Genomic DNA, 27,673 nt, shown 5'->3' on the forward strand with positions numbered 1-27,673 from the left:
TTTTTTTTTAAATATTTAGGCATGTGATCATTTTCCTTATTAAGTGATAAATATTTTTCAAATCAATAGAACATTTTATTGATAGTGTAATAACATACCAATTGATTTATCTTCTATATTGAATGTACATTACAGCTACGCTTTTTAGTTGAGACATCGTTTTAAATATTTATGAATTGTTTTACCCTCCAATTGGCACTAGTATTTTTATTTATTATCTTAACGCAAACAAACGATGCCGAAATACAAAATATATGGGATTGTTGCGTCAGAGTTAAAATAAAAAAAATGCAAAGCAAAAAAATGAAGTGTTATCATCGCAAAGATATTACCGAACATGCTGGAAAATTCATCGTCGAGGCCAGTCTCATTTGTTTTAAATGCAGGAAGACTGCAGCACAAAGTTAGGAGCGCAATACACGTGTAAGACATGCTATTCGAAAACTATATGTATTTCTATCATTCCAAGGTAAAGGAAGAACAAAATCAAGATGTGTGTTTTTAAGAAAACATGTAATGGCATGACGTAGGCAGTAGTAATGAAATTAAATCCTTTCAAATTGTTGGTAATGATTGTACGATCTTGTGTTTTATACAGCACAACGCGAAAAACGCATTTTGTTGAGTCTTTATCGTGAAACGCATGTATTAGTAGCCATGGCCTTGAATTCGTCTGTTTATAATAATCTATTCTTAGACACGGGATTCCGATAGAACTACCTTTATAGAAATACCTGAGGACGCGTCACAAACAGTGCACGGTTGGAAGCGCGCACTATAGCGGATCATAGCGTTTGGGGAAATAGGCATAGCAACCCGCCATAGCTCTTTGTCATTTTATTTTTTTCTTTTGAAATTCTTGCTAACAATAGGTTTCAAGTTATTTTGATACGTTTTTCAGATGCATGGTTGCTTTTATAAGTGATCATATTTTGCTAAATTAATAGAATCCTGTTGTACCAGAACATGATTTAAACCTCAGAAGAGCAAATCCTTAACAGGTGTCAGTAGTGATACTCCACTAGTCCTCTATATACTCCTTATACGTACCTAGGCAAACACAACACAACACCTAAACAGAAAATAGCTACTCGACCGATAGCACGGACGGAGTCGGCATTTATTCATAAATATAATATATGAATATAATAAATACACATTAACAAAATAACTACTCTGACTTCATTTACCGTACACACAAACAATCCTCCCACATATACCCTCACATGGTTCATCGCCCTACATCTCCTAACGTAAAACCAAGCGCGCCACCCAACCTGAAAACCTTATTAGGCACGACAGGATATGGAGGTGTACCAGCCCGACAATGCTTAAGTTTTTTTTTACAAAATTGATGCTGGGATTTCTTAAATATGACGATGCCCACACATACATCTGTTACATAAACATAACATTCTGCTATAATCTTATTTCAAAATGTACTACGCCGTGTGAGGTGCGAAGCTAGAATGAACTTACACGTGCACGTACCCGTAAACTACCCGTAGCATGTGCCTCAATCTGATTGGTCAAAACCTCTGCACGAGACAGACAACTGCCCTCGTATACTCGGTGTATACAGGACAAATATTTCCCGCTATTCTCCGAAACACAAGATAGTGCTACGTACATGTGTATTTTTTATACACATTTTACAATGCTGTCAGTTTTTAAATGAATTACCAGCATGTAACATACAGTAAGGAACTAATTCAGTTTTATTTCTTTCATTCCGTTCTGCTATAATCTTATTTCAAAATGTACTACGCCGTGCGAGGAGCGAAGCTAGAATGAACTTACACGTGCACGTACCCGTAAACTATCCTTAGCATGTGCCTCAATCTGATCGGTCAAAACCTCTGCACGAGACAGACAACTGCCCTCGTATACTCCGTGTATACAGGACAAATATTTCCCGCTATTCTCCGAAACACAAGATAGTGCTACGTACATGTGTATTTTTTATACACATTTTACGATGCTGTCAGTTTTTAAATGAATTACCAGCATGTAACATACAGTAAGGAACTAATTCAGTTTTATTTCTTTCATTCCGTTCCATAGAAATATATGCTGCGACACAACGGAAAATATCTATATAGGTATACATCCAAAAAGGAAAATGAACCATACAAAGATATATTCTGCATTTCCAAATAAATAATGCTTCAAAAACTGGCAGTTTAGTCTAGTTTTCTACTGATCTTGGACTTTTACAGGAAATAGATCTTGTTTTATATGAAACAATTGTTTTACTTACAGGTCCATCACCAGGCAGGCAACCAAAGACAGAAGATCAAAGTCAGCAACAGTCTACAGGTATGTGGGATCGTAGTTTTTTGGATGTAAAATCAAGGCGAGATTTAATTGTTACGGTAAACATTTGGTAAGATCGAACAAAATGAAATAAATATTGCCAATCCTATTCGAATTACACGAAATTAAGCCGAGTAAAAAGTAGTTCGAACTATCCAAGTATACGGAACAACGACGGCATTATTGAGATTTAGTACATCACATGATAATTTCTAGGATAGCTATTGGATAACTACCCTTGTTCTATTTGGTATAGTTAGCATCCGCCCTTGACAACGGGAACTATACTTGGAGACGGGCACTAGTATACCTTTTTATTGGACCGCTGAGACTGCGGGAAAAGTAGCGTGACACTAAGAGTTGCGCCCCTTCTCCAGAGGGCGCTGTACATATTCTACTTTCACTTCATTGTTGTCGTCTGCCAAAATGGCTTCGAATTTCGGGACCAGGAATGCCGATTGCTTTACAGAGGCTCAGCAATGCATAAAGACGAAGTAGGCGACACCGTTTGACGTCGCAATCCTTAAAGCCTTCCTACTGGAAAGGGGGACCGTACATTGTATGTGACTTAGCGGTGATCTTAATCCAGTGAATTGAATATGCAACAAACAAGAAGAGATCTACTCAAAAAATTATCGTATATTGCCATTTGTTGTTAATTATTAAATATGTTACTTTTTATTGTCAAATGACAGTCATGTGATGTACTAAATATATTATGACCCTTTCCTTCGGGAACAGTTCTCTTTTAGTGTTGTCTGGAGAGGTATAGTGCCCTTGCCTAACGGCTCGGGCACTTATACCTCCCCAGACAACACTATAAGAGAACAGTTCCTTTGGGAAAGGGCCATAATAGAATAATATACTTGCAAATCTGGAGATGAATAATGGAAAATATATCTTTATTATATTTACTTACATATATTGATAATCAATTAATAAGTTCAATTGCAAAGCAGAGACAAGTATGTAGGCGGCAAAGCAGTAGATGTTTCTCGAGTAATGACGAAAGTTCAGGTGTACTGATCAGAATGCGGAGGGTGGATTGAAACTGCAATTACCGATTAATAGTTCGATCGACCACCTGGTCAGATATTTTTGTTTTGGCATATGTATAGGTAATATATCAATTAAGTTGTAAATAAATCGGTGGTCAGGTCGCAATTATATAATCAAATTGTAATCACAGTAATATCATGATAATACAAATGTCTGTCAAATAATGTTTGAAATTATTCTATATTTTTATAAAAAATATAAACGATCGCGAAGCGGTGGTAGGTAAATCTACACTATCATACTACATATCTATAATATACGCTTTAAACATATTCCTTATACAACATTCTGCAACATGCGTAAACACACCACGTCGCTCACTCATCTATACTCAATCGTATATATTAATGACCACAATAAAATTGATATATAATTACATTTGTATAATGTTATTGTTACTTTGTTATTATATATAAATAAGCACCAATGATCCTAATTCAATATCTAAACAACTATCACACAAACCCATTCGCTCTCACTGCGCTCCGTACAATTTCGCCTGTTTACTAAATTTAAGAAATAACGTTTATTACACGGTCAAATATACACAGAATCAACAATCTAACTCGCAAGATACACACAGATCTATAGATGATTAAAATATAACTTACCGTGAGCTGTATTTCACGCTAACTCCCGAATACTTCACAATAACAGAAGCAGAAATGAAAACAATGGGTCACGCCATTACACCTGTCTTTCACACCTGTCAAAACAACTCTGCGCGTGCCCAGGTAAATATGAAGTCAGCCCACTTTTCTTTACCCGCAAAATAAAAATAACCTACCTTTCCCTCATACTTACCGCATGGAATATATAGTAACCTCAAATGTTGATATGTGACAGCCAGTAGTGTGCTGGGAAGAACTTCATGAAGGGTTAACAAATGACCTAGATAGACTTAAAAGGTCAAAGGGGTCAAATGTGTTTTAAACAACTTCTTTATTACTAACAGTTACAAGGTGACCAGTAACATACTTGGAAGAAGGGGTAACAAGTTTTACAACTGAATGACCTTGACACACTATCAAGATTGCTGGGGGTCAAAAGGTCAAATATGAATAAACCTTTAAAAGACCTCATCTGATTAAACAAAAGACTCAGGGTGATGATATTTGGACAGTAGCATGCTGGTATGAAAGGCTACAAAGTTTGGTTTAGTGAATGGAACCTTGTTAGACATTCAATATTTTAACAGGTTCTTTTTGAATGATCATGGTTATATTTAATGATATTGAGCCTTAGCCTTATTAGTACCATATACATATATTTGACCTTTGTCCACTTTAAAGATTACAAGTGTTAAGTTAATACAGGGCTAGAAATTGATTTTGAAAACCACTAGTCAATTGGACAATTTTTGCGGTCAGTGTGATAATTTCACCAACCCAATATTATTATACTGATGAAGTAATATCACATTGTGGACAATGTTGGCAGTCCATGTGATTATTTCACCAACGCAATATTATTATACTGATGAAGTAATATCACATTGTGGACAATGTTGGCGGTCCATGTGATTATTTCACAAACGCAATATTATTCAACTGATGAAATAATATCACATTGTGACTAGTTAACGAGGCTAGCAGTTTCTAGAACTGTAGTCTATCAAAAGATATGACTAGTCTCAGACAATCACACCAAAGGTGACTGGAAATCCCATTATATACTTCGCCACTTGTAAGTAAGTGGGTTTTACTGTAGCTGATTGAAATTTATCTTCTGACAAACATTTCTCATTTCTGACATCTTGTGACATATATTGTCTCATTTCTGACCTCTTGTGACATATATTGTCTCATTTCTGACATCTTGTGACATATATTGTCTCATTTCTGACATCTTGTGACATATATTGTCTCATTTCTGATATTGTCTCATTTCTGATATCTTGTGACATATAGTGTCTCATTTCTGACCTCTTGTGACATATATTGTTTCATTTCTGATATCTTGTGACATATATTGTCTCATTTCTGATATCTTGTGACATATATTGTTTCATTTCTGACATCTTGTGACATATATTGTTTCATTTCTGATATCTTGTGACATATGTTGTTTCATTTCTGACATCTTGTGACATATATTGTCTCATTTCTGACCTCTTGTGACATATATTGTCCCATTTCTGATATCTTGTGACATATATTGTTTCATTTCTGATTTCTTTCGACATATATTGTCTCATTTCTGACATCTTGTGACATATATTGTTTCATTTCTGATATCTTGTGACATACAAAATGTATATTGTCTCATTTCTGATATCTTGTGACATATATTGTTTCATTTCTGATTTCTTTCGACATGTATTGTCTCATTTCTGACATCTTGTGACATATATTTGCCCATATCTGACCTCTTGTGACATATATTGTCTCATTTCTGATATTTTGTGACCTATATTGTCTCATTTCTGATAATTTGTGACATATATTGTCTCATTTCTGACATCTTGTGACATATATTGTCTCATTTCTGACCTCTTGTGACATATATTGTCTCATTTCTGATATTTTGTGACATATATTGTCTCATTTCTGACATCTTGTGACATATATTGTCTCATTTCTGACATCTTGTGACATATATTGTTTCATTTCTGACATCTTGTGACATATATTGTTTTATTTCTAATATCTTGTGACATATATTGTCTCATTTCTGACCTCTTGTGACATATATTGTCCCATTTCTGATATCTTGTGACATATATTGTCTCATTTCTGACATCTTGTGACATATCTTGTCTCATTTCTGACATCTTGTGACACACATTGTCTCATTTCTGATATCTTGTGACATATATTGTCTCATTTCTGACGTCTTGTGACATATATTGTCTCATTTCTGATATCTTGGGACATATATTGTCTCATTTCTGATATCTTGTGACATATATTGTCTCATTTCTGACGTCTTGTGACATATATTGTTTCATTTCTGACATCTTGTGACATATATTGTCTCAGTTCTGATATCTTGTGACACACATTGTCTCATTTCTAATATCTTGTGACACACATTGTCTCGTTTCTAATATCTTGTGAACGAAGTTGGCGGTGGGTATACTGGTATCACTCTGTCTGTCTGTCCATCTGTAGGTCTGTCTGTCTGTAAACAAAATATTGTACCTCCAACTTCTCCTAGGTTTATTTATGCATATTTGATGCAACTTTGCACACATGGTTTGCTTCAAATGTGTCTCCTGAAAGCCATTATTTTCCTTCAGTATTTACCAGAGTTATGGTCCTTGACTTCTGTAGAGAATACATTAGGTTACTGAAATGGCTAATTATCTCGGAAACAGTAGGTATTTTGTATACACATATACATTGGAATATTGTAGAGATTAATGAAAGCTACTTTATTAACAACTTTCTGAGGTCTTGGGGTCAAAGTTCACAATTGAATTACGATACTGAAATGGCTAATTATCTCAGAAATGGTAGCTATTTTGTATACACATATACATCAGAGTATTGTAGCCAATTATGCAGGCTACATTGAGACAAATCTGAGGTCATCGACTCAAAGGTCACAGTAGCAATGCTTTTAGCTCATCTGGCCCGAAGGGCCATGTGAGCTTATGCCGTACTGCGTCGTCCGGTGTCCGGCGTTCGTCGTCGAGCGTCCGTCCTTCAACTTTTTCTCTTAAACAACCTCTTCTGAAGAACTGGAGGACCTAGTGTCATGATATTTGGCCAGTAGGTACCTGGGATGAAGTGCTATAAAGTTTCCTCAATGACCTTGACCTACTTTCAAGGTCACAGGAGTCAAATATGTTCAAACATTGAAACAACAATATCCTAAGAACCATTTGGACTAGAGTCTTGATACTTGGTTATATTATGTTATGTAGACCAGCAGTGCAAATAGTTTTCTTATCCACAGTAATGAGGTCAAAGGTCAACTTTAAGTGCCAGTCGGGGGTCAAATGTCAACATGGGTTAAACGCTTTAACAATCTTCTTCTCAAGTTCCTTAAGGCCTAGGGTCATTATATTTGGCCAATAGGTACCTTGGATGGAGTGCTATAAAGTTTCCTCATTAAAATGACCTTGACCTTCTTTCAAGGTCACATGGATCAAATATGTTAAAAACTTCAAACAACAATATATTAAGAAGCATTTGGACTAGAGTCTTGATACTTGGGTATGTAATGTAGACCAGCTGTGCAAATCTTTTTCTTCATTACAGTAATGAGATCAAAGGTTAACTTTGAGTGCTAGCCGGAGTCAAAGGTTGACGTGGGTTAAATGCTTTAAAATTACAATTTCAAATTTCAAACAATAATATCTTAAGAGTTTAAGAGATGTTAAAATATCTTGTGTTCTAGTTACCAAATTTGGTCTGAAGTTACCTATATGTCAGTTTCATGTAACAAAAGAAAAAGGTGAGCGATACAGGCCCTCTGGGCCTCTTGTTTGAAGCATTCTTACGCATTATTATACACTATATTATAGTAGTAAGGTTTTCACTAGGACACTTGACCTTATACACTGGCTAAGTGTTCTGTCCATTTCCACTATATTATAATAATAGTAGTAAGATTTTCACATATCCTTTGTATGCCTGTCTGTGTNTCTAGTGACATTTGAAAGATACGTTATATGGCCTGTAGCTTGTAGGGTAAGGGACCATCAACTTTGCACATGGAACTGCCTGCTGTTCACATTTAAGGTCACTTGGGTCAAATGTGTTAAAATCTACAATTAACATCTTCAAATATATGTTGGTATAAACTAATTTACCTAGTTACTATGCAGTGAGGAAATGGATTATTTTTCATTGTTAAGTTAAAGGAACCGTTACATTGACTCAAGTTTGTATCATTCTCTTATAACAGAAACCAACAGCTACACAGGGGAACCAGTCAGTGGACATTTAAGCAGAGAAGTAGCATCCTCATATGATGTTCATCACAATGTTGAATCACCTCACATGAGATCTGAAGTGCATTCTGGTAATCCTCACATGAGATCTGAAGTGCATTCTGGTAAGCCTCACATGAGATCTGAAGTACATTCTGGTAATCCTCACATGAGCACTGTAACTCACTCAAGTGATAGTATCGTGCAGGTCCAGTCATCAATCCCTAGTCAGGAGCAAATCAACCTAGAAAGAGGCCAACTAGAGGCGATGGAGTATGGTGAGAAAACCACATCACCTAAGATAGCACTGCCAGAGAAAAACACTGACAGCAGGGGATGCCAGACAGGAGACAGGATTCCAAATACTCAAACCATCACAGCTGGTGCTAGTGGTCCTGAAATAAAACATTTTTCTGGAGAGGCTGTAGGTAAAATGGCGTCAGCTTACCTGCAAGGATCAAATACAGAAGTGACAACGGTGGCAGTCAGCCAAACCCAGGGAGGGGCTACAGGGATAATGGTGCCTGCTAACCCCCAGGAAGGTACAACAATGGTGCAAGGTATGTGTATGAAAGAGTTCACTAATATCTATATTACTTATAAATTTACGTCACACCTTGGTTGTATGTTCATTGTGTAATGGGAGAAAGAGAAAGACAGGGCCAGACCGGGATTTGAACCAGGACCTCCGAACTCTAGACGGGCGCTCTACCAGTTGAGACACCTCATCACTGACTATCAAACCATTCCAGTAATATTACATTCCTCTCTCCTTTTTTTTAAGTCATAACCCCTGAAAGCATCACTATTTACAACCCAGATTTGGGTGTCTCCCCAAGCAAACAACTAATGCTTGAAACAAGGATTGTCAAGCATTCCAATTTTACCACAGGAGAGAAAGAAATGTACCCCAACAAGGTGGCACACACTGTAGTACAGTTTCTGGAGAGGCTGTAGGTAAAATGGGGTCAGCTTACCTGCAAGGAGCAAATACAGAAGTGACAACGGTGGCAGTCAGCCAAACCCAGGGAATTTTATCACAGGAGAAAGAGAAATATACCGCCACAAGGTGGCACACACTAGTACAATGGGATTGTACATACTGTAAGCATATGTACAATAGTTGTTATATATGTATACCTATAACTCCTAAGTTTTGGTCAGAGAGAGCAATCTGTTTAAGCGGCAGATAATGGAAGCCATCTGGATACGACGAAGTGGGCCAGTTCTAAATTGAGATGAGTGGGCTCAAAGACTCTCGAACATCTATGACCAAGTATTAAACAATTAAAGCCTGAATGGAGTCATTTCAGTACATATATAACGACTCTTTTGCATACGCTTACAGCGTAGTCGAATTAAAATCGATTTTGTGGACAACTCGTACACATTTTACACCTTTGTGTGTATAAACTTCACTGGTCATTTGTATTATGAAGGTGCCAGTGTACATATCATACTAGTCATTGAAATGTCACATTGAAAATCTTATTGGTTGTGTAAAAAAAGAACTTTTCATAATCCATACTTACCAACCTGAAGAAAATGTTTAGAAATAACCACAAGTCCTTTGTTTTCCATTCAATACCAAACTGTCATGAGTTTTAATTTCACTCTAATTAATCATTGTTTTTGTTGTCCTTTAGTACAAAAGCAGAAAATAGGCAAAGTGAACTTATCATTTAGCGGAGAAGCCAGTGTGATTGGAGATAACGCCACTATCACTATCAACAGAACGGGTGAGTAACAGACTGTAACTCAGTGTGGATATATATGTATCTAGGTGTATGTATGTAATATCTATTATTATACTGTAAGTTTTTTTTGTCTGACTGCATTTTAGAGGATGATCCTTAAAGGGACATCACGTGAAGAGCCATATTTTTTTTAATGAATGTATATATTGTATCAGGGACAGTATACGTCCCTGATTGTATGCACTTCCACTTATGTTACCTCGCTATTCCCATATTCATAGTCCGTTCCAAATGTCCAGTTTGACCACGTGAATTGTTCGGGAAAGCCCTGCTAAAAATAGCGCCGATAACGTCACCTGACTCGGCAGTAAACACAAGTGGTCTGAGCGAGATGAAACGGTTTCAAGAGGGGCCCCCAGAGAGGGACGGTAGGCAACTGCAACTTACCGCGCTATGAAACCAAGTAATATGATTTCTGAGTCCGTATTCAAACTTATTGAACAGTAATTATTCATCATTAGAAGTTAATTGCACACTTGCAAATATTCAGAATTTAAATCGATTTAGCTTTAAACATATTTGTTACCAATAAAATTGAACAAGGGATGGGGCACAAGTTTTTACAATTTATCACAGCATTTTCCCGTCATACATTTACAATTAAATGTCAACAATGATAATAGGCATAAACATAAAGTAGATATTATAAATATATATTGAATTTAATACCAGAATGTTACCGGTACAGATGGTACGGGCCTAAACACCTTCCCTCAACCATGGGACAAACCTTTCTGGGTTTTTTTTATATATTGCCGGGGCAGAGGAGGCCAGGTATTCATATTAGTACTAATTTAAATCTTGCATGTAAAACCAAAAAATCGTTTAATTCAGCAATATAATCAAATCATACCATTTTACTAAACCCGGTAATATTATAAATTATGTAAATCTAATAGCGCACGTGTCTTGATGACCCCGAAAATACCCCGTGGGCCTTCACAACAGTTATCCCTTTGAGGGCCTCATGGCAAAATCAAACTAACCAGTCACTTATCCCATCATAGAAACACAAAGTAAACTCTCTCTGATAAATGCCCATTAACACATTAAACTAAGTTCATCTGTGTTCAAACTCAGACAAAGATACTAGCGAGCTTAATAGTTTTAGATATGTATTCATAACAGAAACAGCGCTAGCATTTCTGTCGATTCCATTTCAGCTTAACCGGCTATTCGGAAGAATACATGCACCGTACTAACTGCTAGGGCAGTTATTTTCTCCTTCAAATACTGCCCACCTACGATAATGATTCCGTAACGTACTCCTTGCGCTATCTTTCGACCATTTTGCAACTTTTCGTTTCGTAGCTGACACGGTACAACACTTTCGCTTACTTCACACGGCCAGTCATTTTGTTTACAAAGAAATGGTGTGCTATGCGCATGCGCTAGTAGAGGGAAATCCCTGAACAAAACGTTGGTCAGACAGGTAGAAATACCGATGATTTTCTTAGATTTAATCATTTTTATGAATCTATTTCAGCCAAATCCGATCGTTATTTTCCATAAGGAGTCTCACTTGATATGTTTATGTAGTATTTGAAATAAAGACAAAAAATAAAGTTTCTTCACCGTGATGCCCCTTTAAAATCAGTAATTTGTTGTAATTGTTTCTAGAAATAATAGTACTGAAAGTTATTGATTTACTGTGATGGCATATTTCTGCCATCGACTTTTGACTTGCGAGTTACTTATGTTGACATAATTTTTAAAAGATGTCGACGTAGTTTATGAATATGTCGGAATTAACATTTGAATTATGATTTTTGCATTTTCTGAGATGATTTTGCCGAGATAATTATCACGTACGGTAAGTAGGTAACTCGACTTTTTATCGTGGTAATGCTCAGATGTGACATTGAATTGTCACTTATTTATGCAAAACAAAACGAGTAGTTAACCAATCATTTTCCTTTAAATGATCACATGGTGTACTATAAGCTTATAATAAGGTATATTACAACGATTTAGCCTTAATTAAGGTTTCGTATATCAGCAATATAAGTCACGTGATAATTTCTTATAGAGTGAATTGTTAACTGCTCATTTGCTTTGCATACATAAATGGCAACTCGTTGTCACATCTGAGCATAAACATGAGCAAAAAATATGTCGAAATAATTGAAACACATATTCATAGATTATGTCCACATAGGTAACTCACAAGTCGAAAGTCAATGCCACCATAGCTAACAGATGCTTTTCCTTCCAAATTCCAAAACACGTGAGTCACAATAAAAATCTGGTATTTATGTCGATAGGTTGATCTAGGATGTCATCGGTATGAAAAATAATAGCAGTTTCCTTTGAAAGTTTTAGATGATGAAGCTAAAGCCTTGATGACAGGCTTGATGTCTGAACTCAAACAGACTAGGGACGGACAGTATGTGGACCAGAGGGTGCCACCAAAAAAGTCACAAAAGACATCAGGAACTCAGACCAGTGGTAAGGTTATATCTTCTGGATTCCACTGATATTTCCACCGATAGTTCCACTTGTCTTATGGACCCCTGTATTTGTGTTTAATTAATAAATATTTCAAGAAACATCAGTTTAATACAGCTGTATTTACTGACTTGTTTATGAAAGCCACATGCAGTCTGCTTTAGGTTTAATTGTTTTTTTAGCTCACCTGCCCGAAGGGCAAGTGAGCTTATGTTATGGTGCGGAGTCCGTCGTCCGTCCGTCCGTCCGTCCGTCCGGCGTCTGGCGTCTGGCGTCCGTCCGGCGTCAACTTTCGCTTTAAACAACTTCTTTTCAATAACCAAAAGTCCTAGGAAGACGATATTTGGCTAGTAGCATGCTGGGATCAAGGGCTACCAAGTTTGTTCAAATAAATGACCTTGACCCACTTTCAAGGTCACAGGGGTCAAATATGTTGAAATCTTCAAACAACTTCTTCTCAATAACCAAAAGGCCCAGGGTACTGATATTGGGCCAGTAGCATGCTGGGATCGAGGGCTACCAAGTTTGTTCAAATGAATGACCTTGTTCGACATTCAAGGTCACTGGTGTCAGATGTCTTTAAAATCTTCAAACAACTTCTTCTCAATAACCAAATTGCCCAGGGTACTGATATTGGGCCTGTAGCTTGCTGGGATGAAGGGCTATCAAGTTTGTTCAAATAAATGACCTTGGCCCACTTTCAAGGTCACAGGGTTGAAATATGTTAAAATCTTCAAACAACTTCTTCTCAATAACCAAAATGCCCAGGGTACTGATATTTGGCCTGTAGCATGCTGGGATGAAGGACTATCAAGTTTAATCAAATGAATGACCTTGACCAACTTTCAAGGTCACAGGGGTCAAATGTTGTAAAATCTTCAAGCGACTTCTTCTCAATAAGCAAAAGGGCCAGGGTACTGAAATTGGGCCAGTAGCATGCTGGGATCAAGGGCTACCAAGTTTGTTCAAATGAATGACCTTGGCCCACTTTCAAGGTCACTGGTGTCAGATGTCTTTAAAATCTTCAAACAACTTCTTCTCAATAACCAAATTGCCCAGGGTACTGATATTGGGCCTGTAGCTTGCTGGGATGAAGGGCTATAAAGTTTAATCAAATGAATGACCTTGACCAACTTTCAAGGTCACAGGGGTCAAATGTTGTAAAATCTTCAAGCGACTTCTTCTCAATAAGCAAAAGGGCCAGGGTACTGAAATTGGGCCTGTAGCATGCTGGGATGAAGGACTACTATGTTAGTTCAAATGAATGACCTTGATCCACTTTCAACCTAATGTCCTTGTTCGACAATCAAGGTCAGAGGCGTCATATGTTTAAATCTTTTTAATAGGTTCTTATGAAATCTTAAGATTACAAGTGTTAGATTAATAACAGGTGAGCGATGCAGGCCCATTGGGCCTCTTGTTTGTAGCTACTAACAAGTATGTTTAAAGATTAATTTATTTTCAAATCAATAACTGCTGCAGATATCATACACATATTTTGCCAGTCGTAAATAGTGTTGTTTTTAGCTCACATGACCCGAAGGGCCAAGTGGGCTTATGGCATGGTGCGTCTGTCCGGCGTCTGTCCGGCTTCAACATTTTTGTCTTAAAACAACTTCTTCTGAATAACCAAAAGGCCTAGGCTGATGATATTTGGCCAGTAGCGTGCTGGGATGAAGGGGTACCAAGTTTGTTCAAATGAATGACCTTTGCCAATATTCAAGGTCACAGAGGTCAAATATGTTGAACAATTTAAACAACTTCTTCTGAATAACCAAAAGATTCAGGGTGATGATTTTTGGCCAGAAGCATGTGAGAATGAAGGACTACCAAGTTTGTGCAAACGAATGACCTTCATCTATATTCAAGGTCACAGGGGTCAATTGTCTTGAAAACCTTTAAACAACTTCTCCTGTATTACCAAAAGGTCCAGGGTGATGATATTTGCCCAGAAGGATGTTGGCAGGAAAGGCTACCAAGTTTATTCAATCAAATGACCTTCACTGAGATTCAAGTTCAAAGGAGTCAACTGTCTTAAAAACCTTTAAACGTCTTCTTCTGTATAACCAAAAGGTCCAGGATGATGATATTTGGCCAGCAGGATGTTGGCATTAAGGGCTACCAAGTTTGTTCAAATGAATGACCTTTGCCCTTATTCAAGGTCATAGGGGTCAAACATGCTAAAATCTTTAAACAACTTCTTCTGAATGACCTTGACATACTTTCATGGTCACATCTGGTCCTTAGTGCATAAATCTTTAAAAGTCATCTTCTCAATAAACAAAAGGTATAAGGTGGTGATATTTGGCAAGTTGCATTCTGGGAGGAAGGGCTATGAAGTTTGTTCAAATTAATGTCCATGTTTGACTTTCAAGGTTACAGGGGTCAAATGTGTTTTAATCGTTTAACAGGTTCTTCTGAATGACTTGAGGTCAAGACACTGATATTTTGCCAGTAGCTTTTTTTAGTCCACTTTTAAGGTAACAATTGTGAGATTAATACCAGGTGAGCGATGCAGGCCCATTGGGCCTCTTGTTCTTTTCCATCGGTCTGTTCGTAAGACATCTGAGGTAAGACTTTTCCATGAGCCTTGATCTTTCTATATTTTTTTCAGTTGTTAATTTAGCGCCTACAGGTGCGGCACGCAGCCGGAAGACGGGGGATTTAAGTTGGCCCATAAGCAGCAGTTCAAGTGTTTTTGTCTAAATATCATGAAATATCCTCTCATATAGGGGTGTGTGTTTCAGCCATGTATAGTAAAAACAAAAATGTCATGTGTTACTTACTATAAACAGAATTTCATGTTATCGCTTTACAGAATGCGTTTGTTATCTGACTCCTCGTCTGAGGTTTTTCTGCTGTCAAACCTTAAGGCCAACCTTATTATAAATAGAATTTTGGTGATAAAAACTTTATTTAATGTAACAATTATGAAACAAGTTGTATCAACTTATATTATTATTTGGTGGGCCCATATATTAGCACACAGGGAGCCTTAGTGTGGGAGGAAACATGAAAAAAAAACCATTGTTGGGCAGGTGTCCCCTTTAATTATAAACTATTTATTTTACAACAATTATGAAACAAGTTATTTCAACCTTTTCACGTCCGATCGGCGAAACGAACCCCGGCCGCCTTGGTGAAAGGCAAGTGCGCTATCCACTGCACCACCCGACCACCCAAGGTGTCCCCTTACCTTTCCATGTCCGATCAGGGTGTTGAACCCCAGTCATCAAGGTGACACACAGACATGCTATATATTGCGCCATCCGAACACCTGAGTTATGGTGTCATTGCTCTATATATTTCTTTTCCTATCCTATTGTCATAAAACTTTTAACTCATACAAATTAATAGTTCAACTTCAGAGGGTCAAAACAAAGTCACTGTTAAAATCTCACCTGGCCCGTCCGGTGTCAATTTTTTAGGTCACCTGAGACAAAATCCCAAGTGACCTATTGCGATCGCCTTTTATCCGGCGGCGTCCGTCGTCCGTCGTGCGTCCGAAAACAATTTACATTTTCGACTTCTTCTCCAAAACCCTTAAACCTTCCATGGCCAAAGGTCAACTAAAATTTTGAATTATATGGTCCCCAGCCCCCAGGGGCCTGAGGGGCGGGGCCAAAAAGGGGAAAATTGACTAAAATTTCAATAAATCTTCTTCTCAAGATCCAGATATGGTAGAATCAAATACTTTTCATAGATGGAAGGGTCTTAAGGTGCTTTACCAAAATTTGTGAATTTCATGACCCTTGGGTCTCACGTTTCCCCCTGGGGAGGGGGTAAACTTTACTATAGTTTACATAGAGAAATCACATTTTGGACTAACATTTGTTAAATTGCCATTGAAAGTAATTCAATTTGGGTTAGAATTATCAGTATTGGATAGCAGTTTGATGGTATGCACGTCTCAGCCCTGACTGACCCCCGGGGCTGATGGGGGGGGCCAAAAAGGGTAAAATTGACTAAAATTTCAATAAATCTTCTTCTCAAGATCCAGATATGGGAGAATCAAATACTCTTCATAGATAGAATTTGTGAATTTCATGACCATTGGGTCTCACGTTTCTCCCTGGGGAGGGGGTAAACTCTACTATAGTTTACATAGAGAAATCACATTTTGGACCACCATTTGTTTAATTGCGATTGGAAGTAATTCAATTTGGGTTAGAATTAGCAGTATTAGATAGCAGGTTGATGGTATGCACATCTCAGCCCTGACTGACCCCCCGGGGCTGATGAATGGGACCAAAAAGGGTTGAATTGACTGAAATTTCAAAAATCTTCTTCTCAAGACCCAGATATGGTAGAATCAAATACTCTTCATAGATGGAAGGGTCTTAAGGTGCTTTACCAAAATTGTGAATTTCATGACCCTGGGGTCTCGCGTTTCCCCCTGGGGAAGGGGGGGGGGGGGGCAAAATTTGTTATGGTTTATAATGGCAAATGATACTTTGAATATTACATGTTGATAACTTGATTGGAATTATAACCCTAAGTTGACAGTTTGATACTTTGTAAATTTTGAGCCATCCCTACCCCCAAGGGCTGTAGGGTAAGGCCCAATGGAGTCTGTGTGCTAAAACAAAATTTCTTCATTTTCCTTGTTTAGAATCAGAGGTGCTAGTTTCAAATACTTTTCAGTCTTAAATCTGCATTCTAGATATTGAATAAGGTGGTTTTATTGTTTTTTGTCACTTTGAATAATATTTCTGTTCATGTTAAAAACAAAAATCAACTCTCTGTATAAATATATCAGCTGACCGTTAAGGCCCATGGGCCTCTTGTTAGTTAAACTGCCCAAAGGGCTAGCAAGCTTATGTCATGGCATGGCATCTATCGTTCAGCTGTCCAGCATCTGCCAACTTTTCCGTTAAACAACTTCTGAAGAAGAATGGAGAGGTCACAGGGGTCAAATATGTCAAAACCTTAAACAACTTCTTCTGAAGAACTGAAAGGAATAAAATCTTAATATTATACTGGTAAATTCTTGGGATGGAGCCTGACATTGGTTGTGAGTGAAAATGACTTTGACCTATTTTGAAGGTCACAGGGGTCAGATATATCAAACATTGCAGAGAACTTCTTCTTAATAATAAAATTGCATAGAAGCATACTATGTGGTAGGTAGCTTCCTAGGATGGAGGCCGACAAAGTTTGAAAATTAAAATAACCTTGACCTACTTTCAAGGTCACAGGAGTCAAATATGTTAAGCACTTCAAACGATTTTCTCTTAAGAACCAAAATGCATAGAATCATAATATTTGGCTTGCAGCCGCCTAGGATGGAGGCCGACAAAGTTTGAAAATTTAAATAACCTTGATCTATTTTCAAGGTCACAGGAGTCAAATATGTTAAGCACTTCAAACGATTCCCTCTTAAGAACCAAAATGCATAGAATCGTAATATTTGGCTTGCAGCCACCTGTGATGGAGCCCAGCAAAGTTTGCAAAGAAAATAATCCGACCATTACAAGTAATAAATATGTCAAAACCTGTAAATGACTTCTTTTGAAGAACTGAAAGACATAGAGTCTTGATATTTTACATGTAGCTTCCTTAGATGGATCCCAAAAGTTGGGGAATAAAAATGATTTTGACTTAGTTGCAAAGTCACAGGGATCAAAGGTGTTAACATCTTGAAATGTCTTTTTCTGCATTTCCAAAAGACTCTGGGTGATAATGTTTGGCCAGATCAAAAACAGAATCAGGGGCTATCTTTTGTTTTCCAATGAATAGCCTCATTCAAGGTCACAGGTCACATGATAGTTGACAAATGTTTAAAGGAATGACATTGACCCACTTTCTAGGTCACATGGGTCAAATGACAATCTCATTGACCAAGAGCCACAAGGTAATGATACTTCGGATTAAGAGTTACCGAGTTTGTTCAACTGAATGACTTTGTTAAGACTTGTCAAAGTTACTGGGGTAAAATAGGTTCAAATCTTTTAACAGGTTGGTTTGAAATTTGTTCAAATGAATGACCTTGCCGTATCTTCAAGGTCACATGGGTCAAATATGTCAAACATTTCAAATGACTTGATCTAACAGAAAGGTCAAGCGTGATATATTTGGTCAGTAGCATACATAGGGGAAAGGAAATAAGGTGTATTGAATTGATCATGAATGATTTTGACCCACTGTTACGATAAAAAAGGCAAATATGTTAAAATATTTCTATATAATATGCTTCTTTTGAATAGATGCCAAGTCTTCTGAACAATTAAATGTTCCAGAATGATCATGGAAAATATTTTGTTGAACTTTAAGATATTTGAATTTAGTTGACTTGACTATAGTGAATATACATGTTTATCATATTTTTCCAGGTGATCTGGCTGCTAAGAATGTCACAATAGCAAATGCAAGCCATGCCAAAAGTAAGTTTGACAGCTGCAAGGTTGCTTGATCAATGGAATATAGATATTATCTCGCCTTTCAATTAAGCTTCAGTCAATGAAAACAGATAATCAGGTGATTTGATGAATCATTTAAGTAAAAGCATCAACATGGCTATTTTGACATAACATTGATATAAGGTGTTTGTGAGTCAGAAGACAAGTACCTGTACTAGTTCTCTATACATGTAATGATATCTACTAGTGCACTACATGTATTATGATTCATGGTTTGGATATAGATTTGTCAAGTTCAGATTACAACATGAGATTAATAATTAGTAAGAAAATTGTCTGTAATAAATAGTCTGTTTAAAATTCAGTAAGATATGCCTTACCTATTTAATGTAAATTTCTTTACAGAAATCCATTCTGACTTAGAACCCATGATAGGTGAGTCTTATCTACTGGATTGGACATGGTTAGAGAAGAAATGCAGCAGATTACCTCAAAACTTGGACCAGAACAGCATGCATCATCTAAAGATATATTAAAGAAGTTATACTTATGTTTGAATGAGAATCTTAGTTCACCAAAAGAGTAACTCTTGATAGCCAGATTTATCCCCAATCTGATTTTTTTTTTTCTTTCTCAGTTTCTATTCTCTACAGTGTAGGATCTAGCAATCGGTACATAACAGGTAACATTCTGGTGAATTTTATTGCAGCCAATCATTGAAATGTCCTCCAAATAGTCTCAATATTTCAAACACGTGTATTTAATGTATAATTAATAATGACTTCTGTATTAAAAGGTCACCAGATCATGATTGTTGATGCCATGTCATCAGATCCTACACCATTGATAATGTATAGGAACAGAATAAAATATTTAATTGATACGCTCAGCTGGAACAAAGTACCAGGGTGAGCTTATGTTGTGGTGCTTCATCTGTCGTCCTCTCTGTCGAACCATCACCTTTTGATTTCAATGACAACTCCTTCCAAATTATAGAGCATAATTCAACCAAATTTTAGCATCCTGAGGCCAAGGGATCAAAATATCTATAAATGAAGGTGCTGATAACATTTGGGGGCTGAGGGATGGGTCAAAAGGGGTCAAATGGTTGCATTTGCTTAAAATGACATATCCTCCTAAAATATAAAACAGATTTCAACTAAGTTGTACTAGCGGCATGCCTTAGACGATGGGGATCAAAAACTAAGCATAAAAAGGAGCTAACAATCTTGGGGATTGATGGATGGAATCAAAAGGGGCCAACTTCTAGGATTTTGTTAAAACTACAATCTACTGGTCAGGTTTTAATCAAATTGTTGTGGTAGCGTCCATAGCCCATGGTGGTCAAAAGTAATACAAATAAAGGGGCGGACATTCTTGGGGCTCTGGACCCAACCTACTGAGCAGATTTCAACTTGATTCCCCAAATAGCCAGGTGAGCGATTCAACGCCACTGGGCCATTTGTTCTGTAACGCTTATAAGTTCCTTCATTCATGAGGCAATGGATTGTAACAGAGGATATATTTCAGTGTAATGTTTTCACTAGGAAACAAACACCGGATGACTGGCTTACTAGTCTGACCCTCTACTGATTGGGTTAAAAGAAATTCTCTAAATAGCTTATTTGTAGGACACAAGGTCAGTAAACCAGAGGTCACAGGTTCAATTCCTAGCAGAGGCATAATTATAATAACATCTGTGATAGGATGTTCATGCAAAGAGTTGGATAACATGGAACATAGCATAAACATTATGTTGTCAGCATTTTCATCGATTGATAATATTTGACTGTGATGTTGTGATTCACTGTGATTTTACGTTATTTGACACTGGCATTTCTGACATCATGTTATGTAAGGATCATGTCTTTTTACTAAAAGATTGGTTACCATATAAATTCATTAACACTTTTGATTTGAAATTTTCTCAAATAGCTCACTCAAGTTACCCAGCCACCACTTATATGGTAAAAAATGTTACATGATATCATGACAAAATGTCTTGTTTACTTGAAATTTCAAAACTCTTCCTTTACAAATGATTCCCTACAGCATTCTGTAATTAATATTCGACTTATAGATTATAGCCATATAAGTATCATTCTTAACTATCCATTTAACACCTTGATCACTTCTCACCCTTTTTATCTATTTCTTTTTATACAGAAACAACCAAAGCCAATATCAGAGAAGGAAAAGAGAAAAAGTTTTACCACACCAAAGGTTTCCGTGATGCTAAAGACAAGCTCCAAAAGAACAGGGTTGTTGTCATCAAGGGAAATACGGGAGACGGTAAAACAGCAATCGCCGTTCAACTCCTTCATTGGCTGAGTCAGGAGCAAGGAGCTGGACAACCCTTACAGCTTCCTAATATTGAGAAATTAGATTTATTGACTCCAAACTTAAAACTGATCACTTTTATTGATGATATTTTTGGCGAGAAAGATGTGTGTAAAAAGGATGTACAAGAGTGGAACAGAAGAGTCTCAAATGTAAAAACACTTTTTCTTGGTGAGCAAACAGAGACAAATTTTCTTCTCATTACTGTTCGCAATGAAGTATTCAATTCTTTAGAAAAACGTTCTATGGGAACAATTTTTACCAAAGACAACTTAATTGATCTTAGCTCTGATACATACAAAGCTGAAGAAGAGAAAAAAAGACTATTAGAGCTGTATAAGCCAGAAAACTTTTCATGGACAGACAAAGAAAAAACACAAATTTTAACTTACGCACCAAACATTGGATTCCCACAATGTTGCCAGCTTTTCTACAATTCTGAAGAATTGCAGAAAGAACGAGTTAGATTTTTCGCTAAACCTTTTCATTTCTTGAATGAAGCATTGACAAGATTACAAGAATGTTCTGCACTTTTGTTTCTCTTCCTCAATGATAGTATGATAAGTGTAAAAGATCTTGATCAAAACAGTCAAAATGTCAATCAAAAATTGCTGGAAGAAGCTTTTGAAATCAATTTAATTGATGGTGAAAGTGACAGTACCAAATTGACGTGGAGGAAAAAAATAGGATTTGTAAAAGAAAGTTTAGAGAAATTGGTAGGAGTTTTAGTAGTGAAGGAGAAACATTTGTCTGGTGAGGATGTGTACAGATTTAATCATGATTCTATTTATGTTGCTGTGGCACTTTTGTATGGAAAAGTCACACCGATTGGCTTCATACAGAATTGCCCCAGCAAATCCCTCAGTTATCTAACAACCTCAAAAACAGCTACAAACATGATTGTCATAGCATCTAATCATTATACAGAAATGTGTGAGCGTCTACTCCGAGAGTTTGAATGTAAGAAGAATCAATATGGTACTAGTATTGGCTCTCTAGATGTATGGAATGATCCTGTATTTGTTAAAAGTTTTGTCGGGTTGTTGAATGACAGAAGAGTTGACAAACTTGATGTGTTGAATAAAGCAAGTTATTGGGGTGCAGAAGAATGTGCTTTATATCTTCTGTGTGAGGGAGTAGAACCTGACGAGGAGACAGTGATTGGTGTGGTGGAGGGAGGGAGTGTGAAAGTGTTACGTAAACTACTGGAGTATGACGTCATTCCTACAGCGAGGGATAAGGACAATAACAATGTCCTACATGAGGCGTGTGTGTATGAGAGAGAAGAGATGGTGACGTTGTTATGTGACACTTACCCACACTTGGTACATGACACTGATATGTTAGGACGAACCCCGCTCTATGATGTGGCACTGACAGGAAACTGTTCTATGTTTCAGACAATGGAGAGGTGTGTACTTAACTCCTTATATAGAGTTGACGACCAACAACACAAGTGTGAGTCGGTAAATGGTCGTGTGGTTCATAGGAACTGTGTGTGTGCTCAGTACATGGCTCAGTTAGTGGATGATGACGGGAGAACGGTGTTACATGTGAGTTGTATGCTGGGTAAGAGGGAGCTTTGTTTATATTTATGTCGGTCATACCCAGCACTAACTACAGCTGTAGATAAGTACGGCTGGCATTGTCTACATTACTTAGCTAGGTTTACATCAGATGTAGACTTGTTCACTGAGTGTGAATCTCATGTTAAACAATACCTAGAGTCTACAGGACGTAAGTATGACATCACAACCATACTTGACAAGAAAGGGAGCTCTGTTTTAGAAAAAGCGAAGGAAACGGCGAAGAACCTGGGGACAGAAAACAACCCATTGTTGGATCATCTTATTAAAGTGTTTGGTAAATAAAAATGATATTGATTTCTCAATGAAACGTGCAATTATAATCAACACAAACCTTTTAAAACAATTCTGTGCAAAGCTCATGTCATGATGATTTGTTTTGACGAGCACATTTTATCGGTAAATATTATAAAATGTGAGTGGTTTTTCAGTCCAAGTTTGCCGATCTTCTTTACGCTTCGTAAAAATACGACCAGGGGTATCCTCTTTGAGATGCGAGATTTTTGTTTTTTTCTTTGGAAAACACTGAAGACCTGAATGGAGTGGATCGTATCAGGTTTGAAATAAGAATATGATGTTTTATTCTGTTTTAAATATTACAAACATAGTCATGTTATATGTAATTTTAAATGTGCTGAAGCATTTTGTTAAATGCTGTGGAAATATTTCTTCCCAAATGAATCCTCAGTAGCAGTAAACTGTGTGATAAATTGTTGATAAATCTCAATGATATAATGAATATCTGTCGCTAATTAATGATGATTAAACATGATGTCTGGAGTAAACAGTGTACAGTGAATTTCACATTTCATCTTAACAGACTTGTAAGCATAGTCATTTTAAGGTAACCTTTATATCAGATCCCATTTTGGAGTCACTGTTAACTCCTTTGGGGCCAATCAGACATGATAGATTCATTTGACTGTTTCTGCCTTTAGTCTGGCCTCTTGTTCAGTTGTTGAGGTTATATGAGATGAGAAACAATAGTCAAACTCTGCAGTTACCAAAACAAAAATACATGTATAAGGAATGAGTGAAATTTTAGGTAAGCTCAATAATTTCTTTTTCTTTTTTACATTCTTGCACAATTGAAACGTAATAAAATAAGCAAATTCCAGTATGATTTTAAAAGCAATATCATTCACAGTTATTTTTTTTATTATTGTTTTACTTTCTACGCGATGACTGTGATCCAGTGTTCTAACAAATATAACTTAAATACACTTCATGGATCTGTAACTGAAACGAATGTTGATGATGTTGACATATATGTAAATGTAGAACAACTGATCCAGTCTTTTACCATTGAGTAGCTATAGATAGCTCAGTAAGTTAGAGCGAAAGTATAATGATCGGGAGTCAGGTTGAATCTTGAATCCTGGCCAGGCCCAGTTGTATTTGTAAACTCAATAGGTTAGAGCGACGGTATAGATTGGGAGTACTTGGTTCGGATCCTGGCCTTGCCTAGTTGTATTTGTAAACTCAATAGGTTAGAGCGACGGTATAGATTGGGAGTACTTGGTTCGGATCCTGGCCTTGCCTAGTTGTATTTGTAAACTCAATAGGTTAGAGCGACGGTATAGATTGGGAGTACTTGGTTCGGATCCTGGCCTTGCCTAGTTGTATTTGTAAACTCAATAGGTTAGAGCGACGGTATAGATTGGGAGTACTTGGTTCGGATCCTGGCCTTGCCTAGTTGTATTTGTAAACTCAATAGGTTAGAGCGACTGTATAGATCGGGAGTACTTGGTTCGGATCCTGGCCTTGCCTAGTTGTATTTGTAAACTCAAATGGCTAGAGCGGCGGTATAGATCGGGAGTACTTGGTTCGGATCCTGGCCTTGCCTAGTTGTATTTGTAAACTCAATAGGTTAGAGCGGCGGTATAGATTGGGAGTACTTGGTTCGGATCCTGGCCTTGCCCAGTTGTATTTGTAAACTCAATAGGTTAGAGTGACGGTAAAGATTGGGAGTGCTTGGTTCGGATCCTGGCCTTGCCTAGTTGTATTTTAAACTCAATAGGTTAGAGTGACGGTATAGATTGGGAGTACTTGGTTCGGATCCTGGCCTTGCCTAGCTGTATTTGTAAACTCAATAGGTTAGAGCGACGGTATAGATCGGGAGTACTTGGTTCGGATCCTGGCCTTGCCTTGTTGTATTTGTAAACTCAATAGGTTAGAGCGACTGTATAGATCGGGAGTACTTGGTTCGGATCCTGGCCTTGCCTTGTTGTATTTGTAAACTCAATAGGTTAGAGCGACGGTATAGATCGGGAGTACTTGGTTCGGATCCTGGTCTTGCCTAGTTGTATTTGTAAACTCAATAGGTTAGAGCGACGGTATAGATCGGGAGTACTTGGTTCGGATCCTGGCCTTGCCTAGTTGTATTTTAAACTCAAAAAGTTACAGTGAATGAGTGATAGTATAATAGACGAAAGTCTTTGGTTTGAATCCTGCCCTGGCCTTCTTGTATTTTTAGATTCAATAGGTTAGAGTGACATTAATATGATGAGTCCTTGGTTTGAATCCTGACCTGGTCTAGAGGTATTTTTATACTCAATAAGTTAGTGACATTAATAATGATCGGGAGTCCTGGGTACAAATCCTGGCCTGGCTCAGTTATATCTTTGTACTCCATAGGTTAGAGTGACAGTATTATACTCAATAGGGTAGAGTGACGTTATAATGATAAGGAGTCCTGGGTTCGAATCCTGACCTGGTCCAGTTATATTTTTATGCTCAATATTTTAGTAAGAGTGACGGTATAATGATAAGGAGTCCTTGGTTCGAATCCTGACCTGGTCCAGTTATATTTTTATACTCAATAGGTAAGAGCGACAGTACAATTATCAGGAGCCCGACCTTGGTTCAAATCCTGGCCTGGTCTAGTTGTATTTTGATATTCAATAGAATAGAGTGAAAGTATGATGATCAGGTATCCTGGGTTCGAATGCGGATGTGGTCCAGTTATATTTTCATACTCAATAGGCAAGAGTGACAGTATAATGATGTGGATGGAGTCCTTGGTTCGAATCCTAACCTGGCCCTGTTGTATTTTTATATTCAATAGGTTAGAGTGACAATATAATGTTTGAGAGTCTACGGTTCGAATCCTGACCTGGTCAAGTTATATTTTCTATTCAGTTCTGCAGGGGCTGGTTATTAATAAATGATTTCTCACATGAATAATCATGTCAGATAAAAGTTTTGAATGCATTATTACATAATTAAGCTTGATTTTGTCAAAATTTTCACTTGTTCTGGAATTTATTTTGTTTCATTTCATAAGGAGTATTATTTTAAAAATGTAATATCTTCTTAATTTTGAAGTTAAGAAATGTTGTTATTTCCCTATATTTAATAATTGTCTGTATTCTGTATATACCAAATGACTGTTACCTTGAAAGAATTAACCTTATCTGTCTGAACAATGAGACAGATGATACTTTTGTATGTACTTTAGAAAATTATTGATGATTTAAGTGTTATAATAATTTGTACCACGTGAAAAGAAGGTTTTTTGCTTTCATGATGTAGTACGTTTTTCTGGAAATATATACATCAATTGAAATATTCTAATATATAGTTTATATTTGGATAGATATAGAAAATATGTTTCAGATATTATAGGATATGGTAGTAAAATGTTTGACTGAAATATCATGTACACACAAATGTATTTGTGAAAACAAGTACATGACATAGTGTGTATTATCCAAACAATTTGTACAATAAACATAATTGCATCTAGAAAATGTTTTTCTTTAATTTATTTTCTTACTTGGTCTATAAAAGATCATTCTGAGTTTATGTCATACAGCAGCTTCTGTCGTCAGTCAATAATATCTTTAATAAGGGCCATGCATCAAAGATGTGGGTTCGTTATAGCAATCCCGGTGTCAGAAAGTCTGTCTGACCATCCACACTTTCGTTTCTGGAGATTATCTTGGAATCTGTAATACCTATCTTTCTGAAAGTTGACAAGGTGATGGATACACTGTGAAATGTACGTGTACAATAGGATTTCAAAAATTAAGGACAGGGTCAAGGTCACTGTTATTAAAAATGAATTGGGATAGGGTGTACAGTCCTTTTATCGGGATCCAAAATTCTAAACTTTTTTTCAAATTTGACACAGCATTACACTGTGATATGTAGATGTGTGGTCGGGGTTTGGTCCTAATTTCGGAATCCAATAGTTTAATCTTATGAAATTTGATCTGTGATATGGACAATATGTAGATGTGCAATAAGTAGTTTAAAACTTTTGAATCCCATGGACATAGCAAGCCAATTCACTTGCATAATTTGGGAACTCGTGCGTGCACAAATTCCGTTTATGGAAGTCGCCATTTTGGATCTACCTGATGTAGAACAATTTCCAATGAATTTAATCTATTTCAATATAAAACCAAACGGTCTCAGATAACGTTTCTTTTCTTGTTCAATTTCAATTTTGCTATATATGACTTCTTCTGGGGTTCCGAGAGCGAAAGTAATCGTAACTCCTTGATATCGAGACGTAATTTATAATTCAATATCACAACACCCCATCCAAGTTTTATTAATCTGTATTTCAAGTGATGACTGAAGAATGTTAGGATTAAGGATCAACATTGCTCCGTGAATAAATGACAACTTGGCTTGCCATATAGGATACCCTTTTTAAATATTTACGTTAACGTTACCGATCTACTGAACCACGACTTAAATAGCCAATCTAAATATGTGACTAAACCAAGCTCTGCCTATCATGAGACAGACCTAACACAGGGCCCTTATTCAAAGAAAGTGTAGACGAAATTGATGCACATTCACTTTTGTTATAAACCGCCCAAAGAAAGTGTCCGATTAGATTAAACCAATGTGAATAACGTCTGCGTTGCTGCTTGTTCAGATAAGGACCTATAGATAATCTAATTCCGTGCC

The 27,673-nt window shown here is 37.0% G+C and overlaps 1 protein-coding gene across 4 annotated transcripts in view; it reads left to right on the forward strand.

The window, feature by feature from the left end:
• The window catches only part of LOC110448020, a 28,821-nt gene extending 2,322 nt beyond the window's left edge, over positions 1-26,499 (forward strand). Inside the window, exons 2-8 of one of the 4 annotated variants that reach the window (XM_021494047.1) lie at positions 2,263-2,319; positions 8,233-8,817; positions 9,904-9,996; positions 12,331-12,462; positions 18,795-18,845; positions 19,227-19,256; positions 20,988-26,499. In XM_021494047.1, the coding sequence (XP_021349722.1) occupies positions 2,263-2,319; positions 8,233-8,817; positions 9,904-9,996; positions 12,331-12,462; positions 18,795-18,845; positions 19,227-19,256; positions 20,988-23,032 (2,993 nt within the window). In that variant the 3' untranslated portion in view covers positions 23,033-26,499. The remainder of the gene's footprint in view (positions 1-2,262; positions 2,320-8,232; positions 8,818-9,903; positions 9,997-12,330; positions 12,463-18,794; positions 18,846-19,226; positions 19,257-20,987) is intronic. The other 3 variants (XM_021494048.1, XM_021494049.1, XM_021494051.1) reach the window with 3 other exon arrangements.
• Positions 26,500-27,673: the final 1,174 nt, after the last annotated feature.

The sequence above is a fragment of the Mizuhopecten yessoensis genome, unplaced genomic scaffold (assembly GCF_002113885.1).
Source record: "Mizuhopecten yessoensis strain PY_sf001 unplaced genomic scaffold, ASM211388v2 scaffold3795, whole genome shotgun sequence".
Taxonomy (NCBI): Eukaryota; Metazoa; Mollusca; class Bivalvia; order Pectinida; family Pectinidae; genus Mizuhopecten; species Mizuhopecten yessoensis.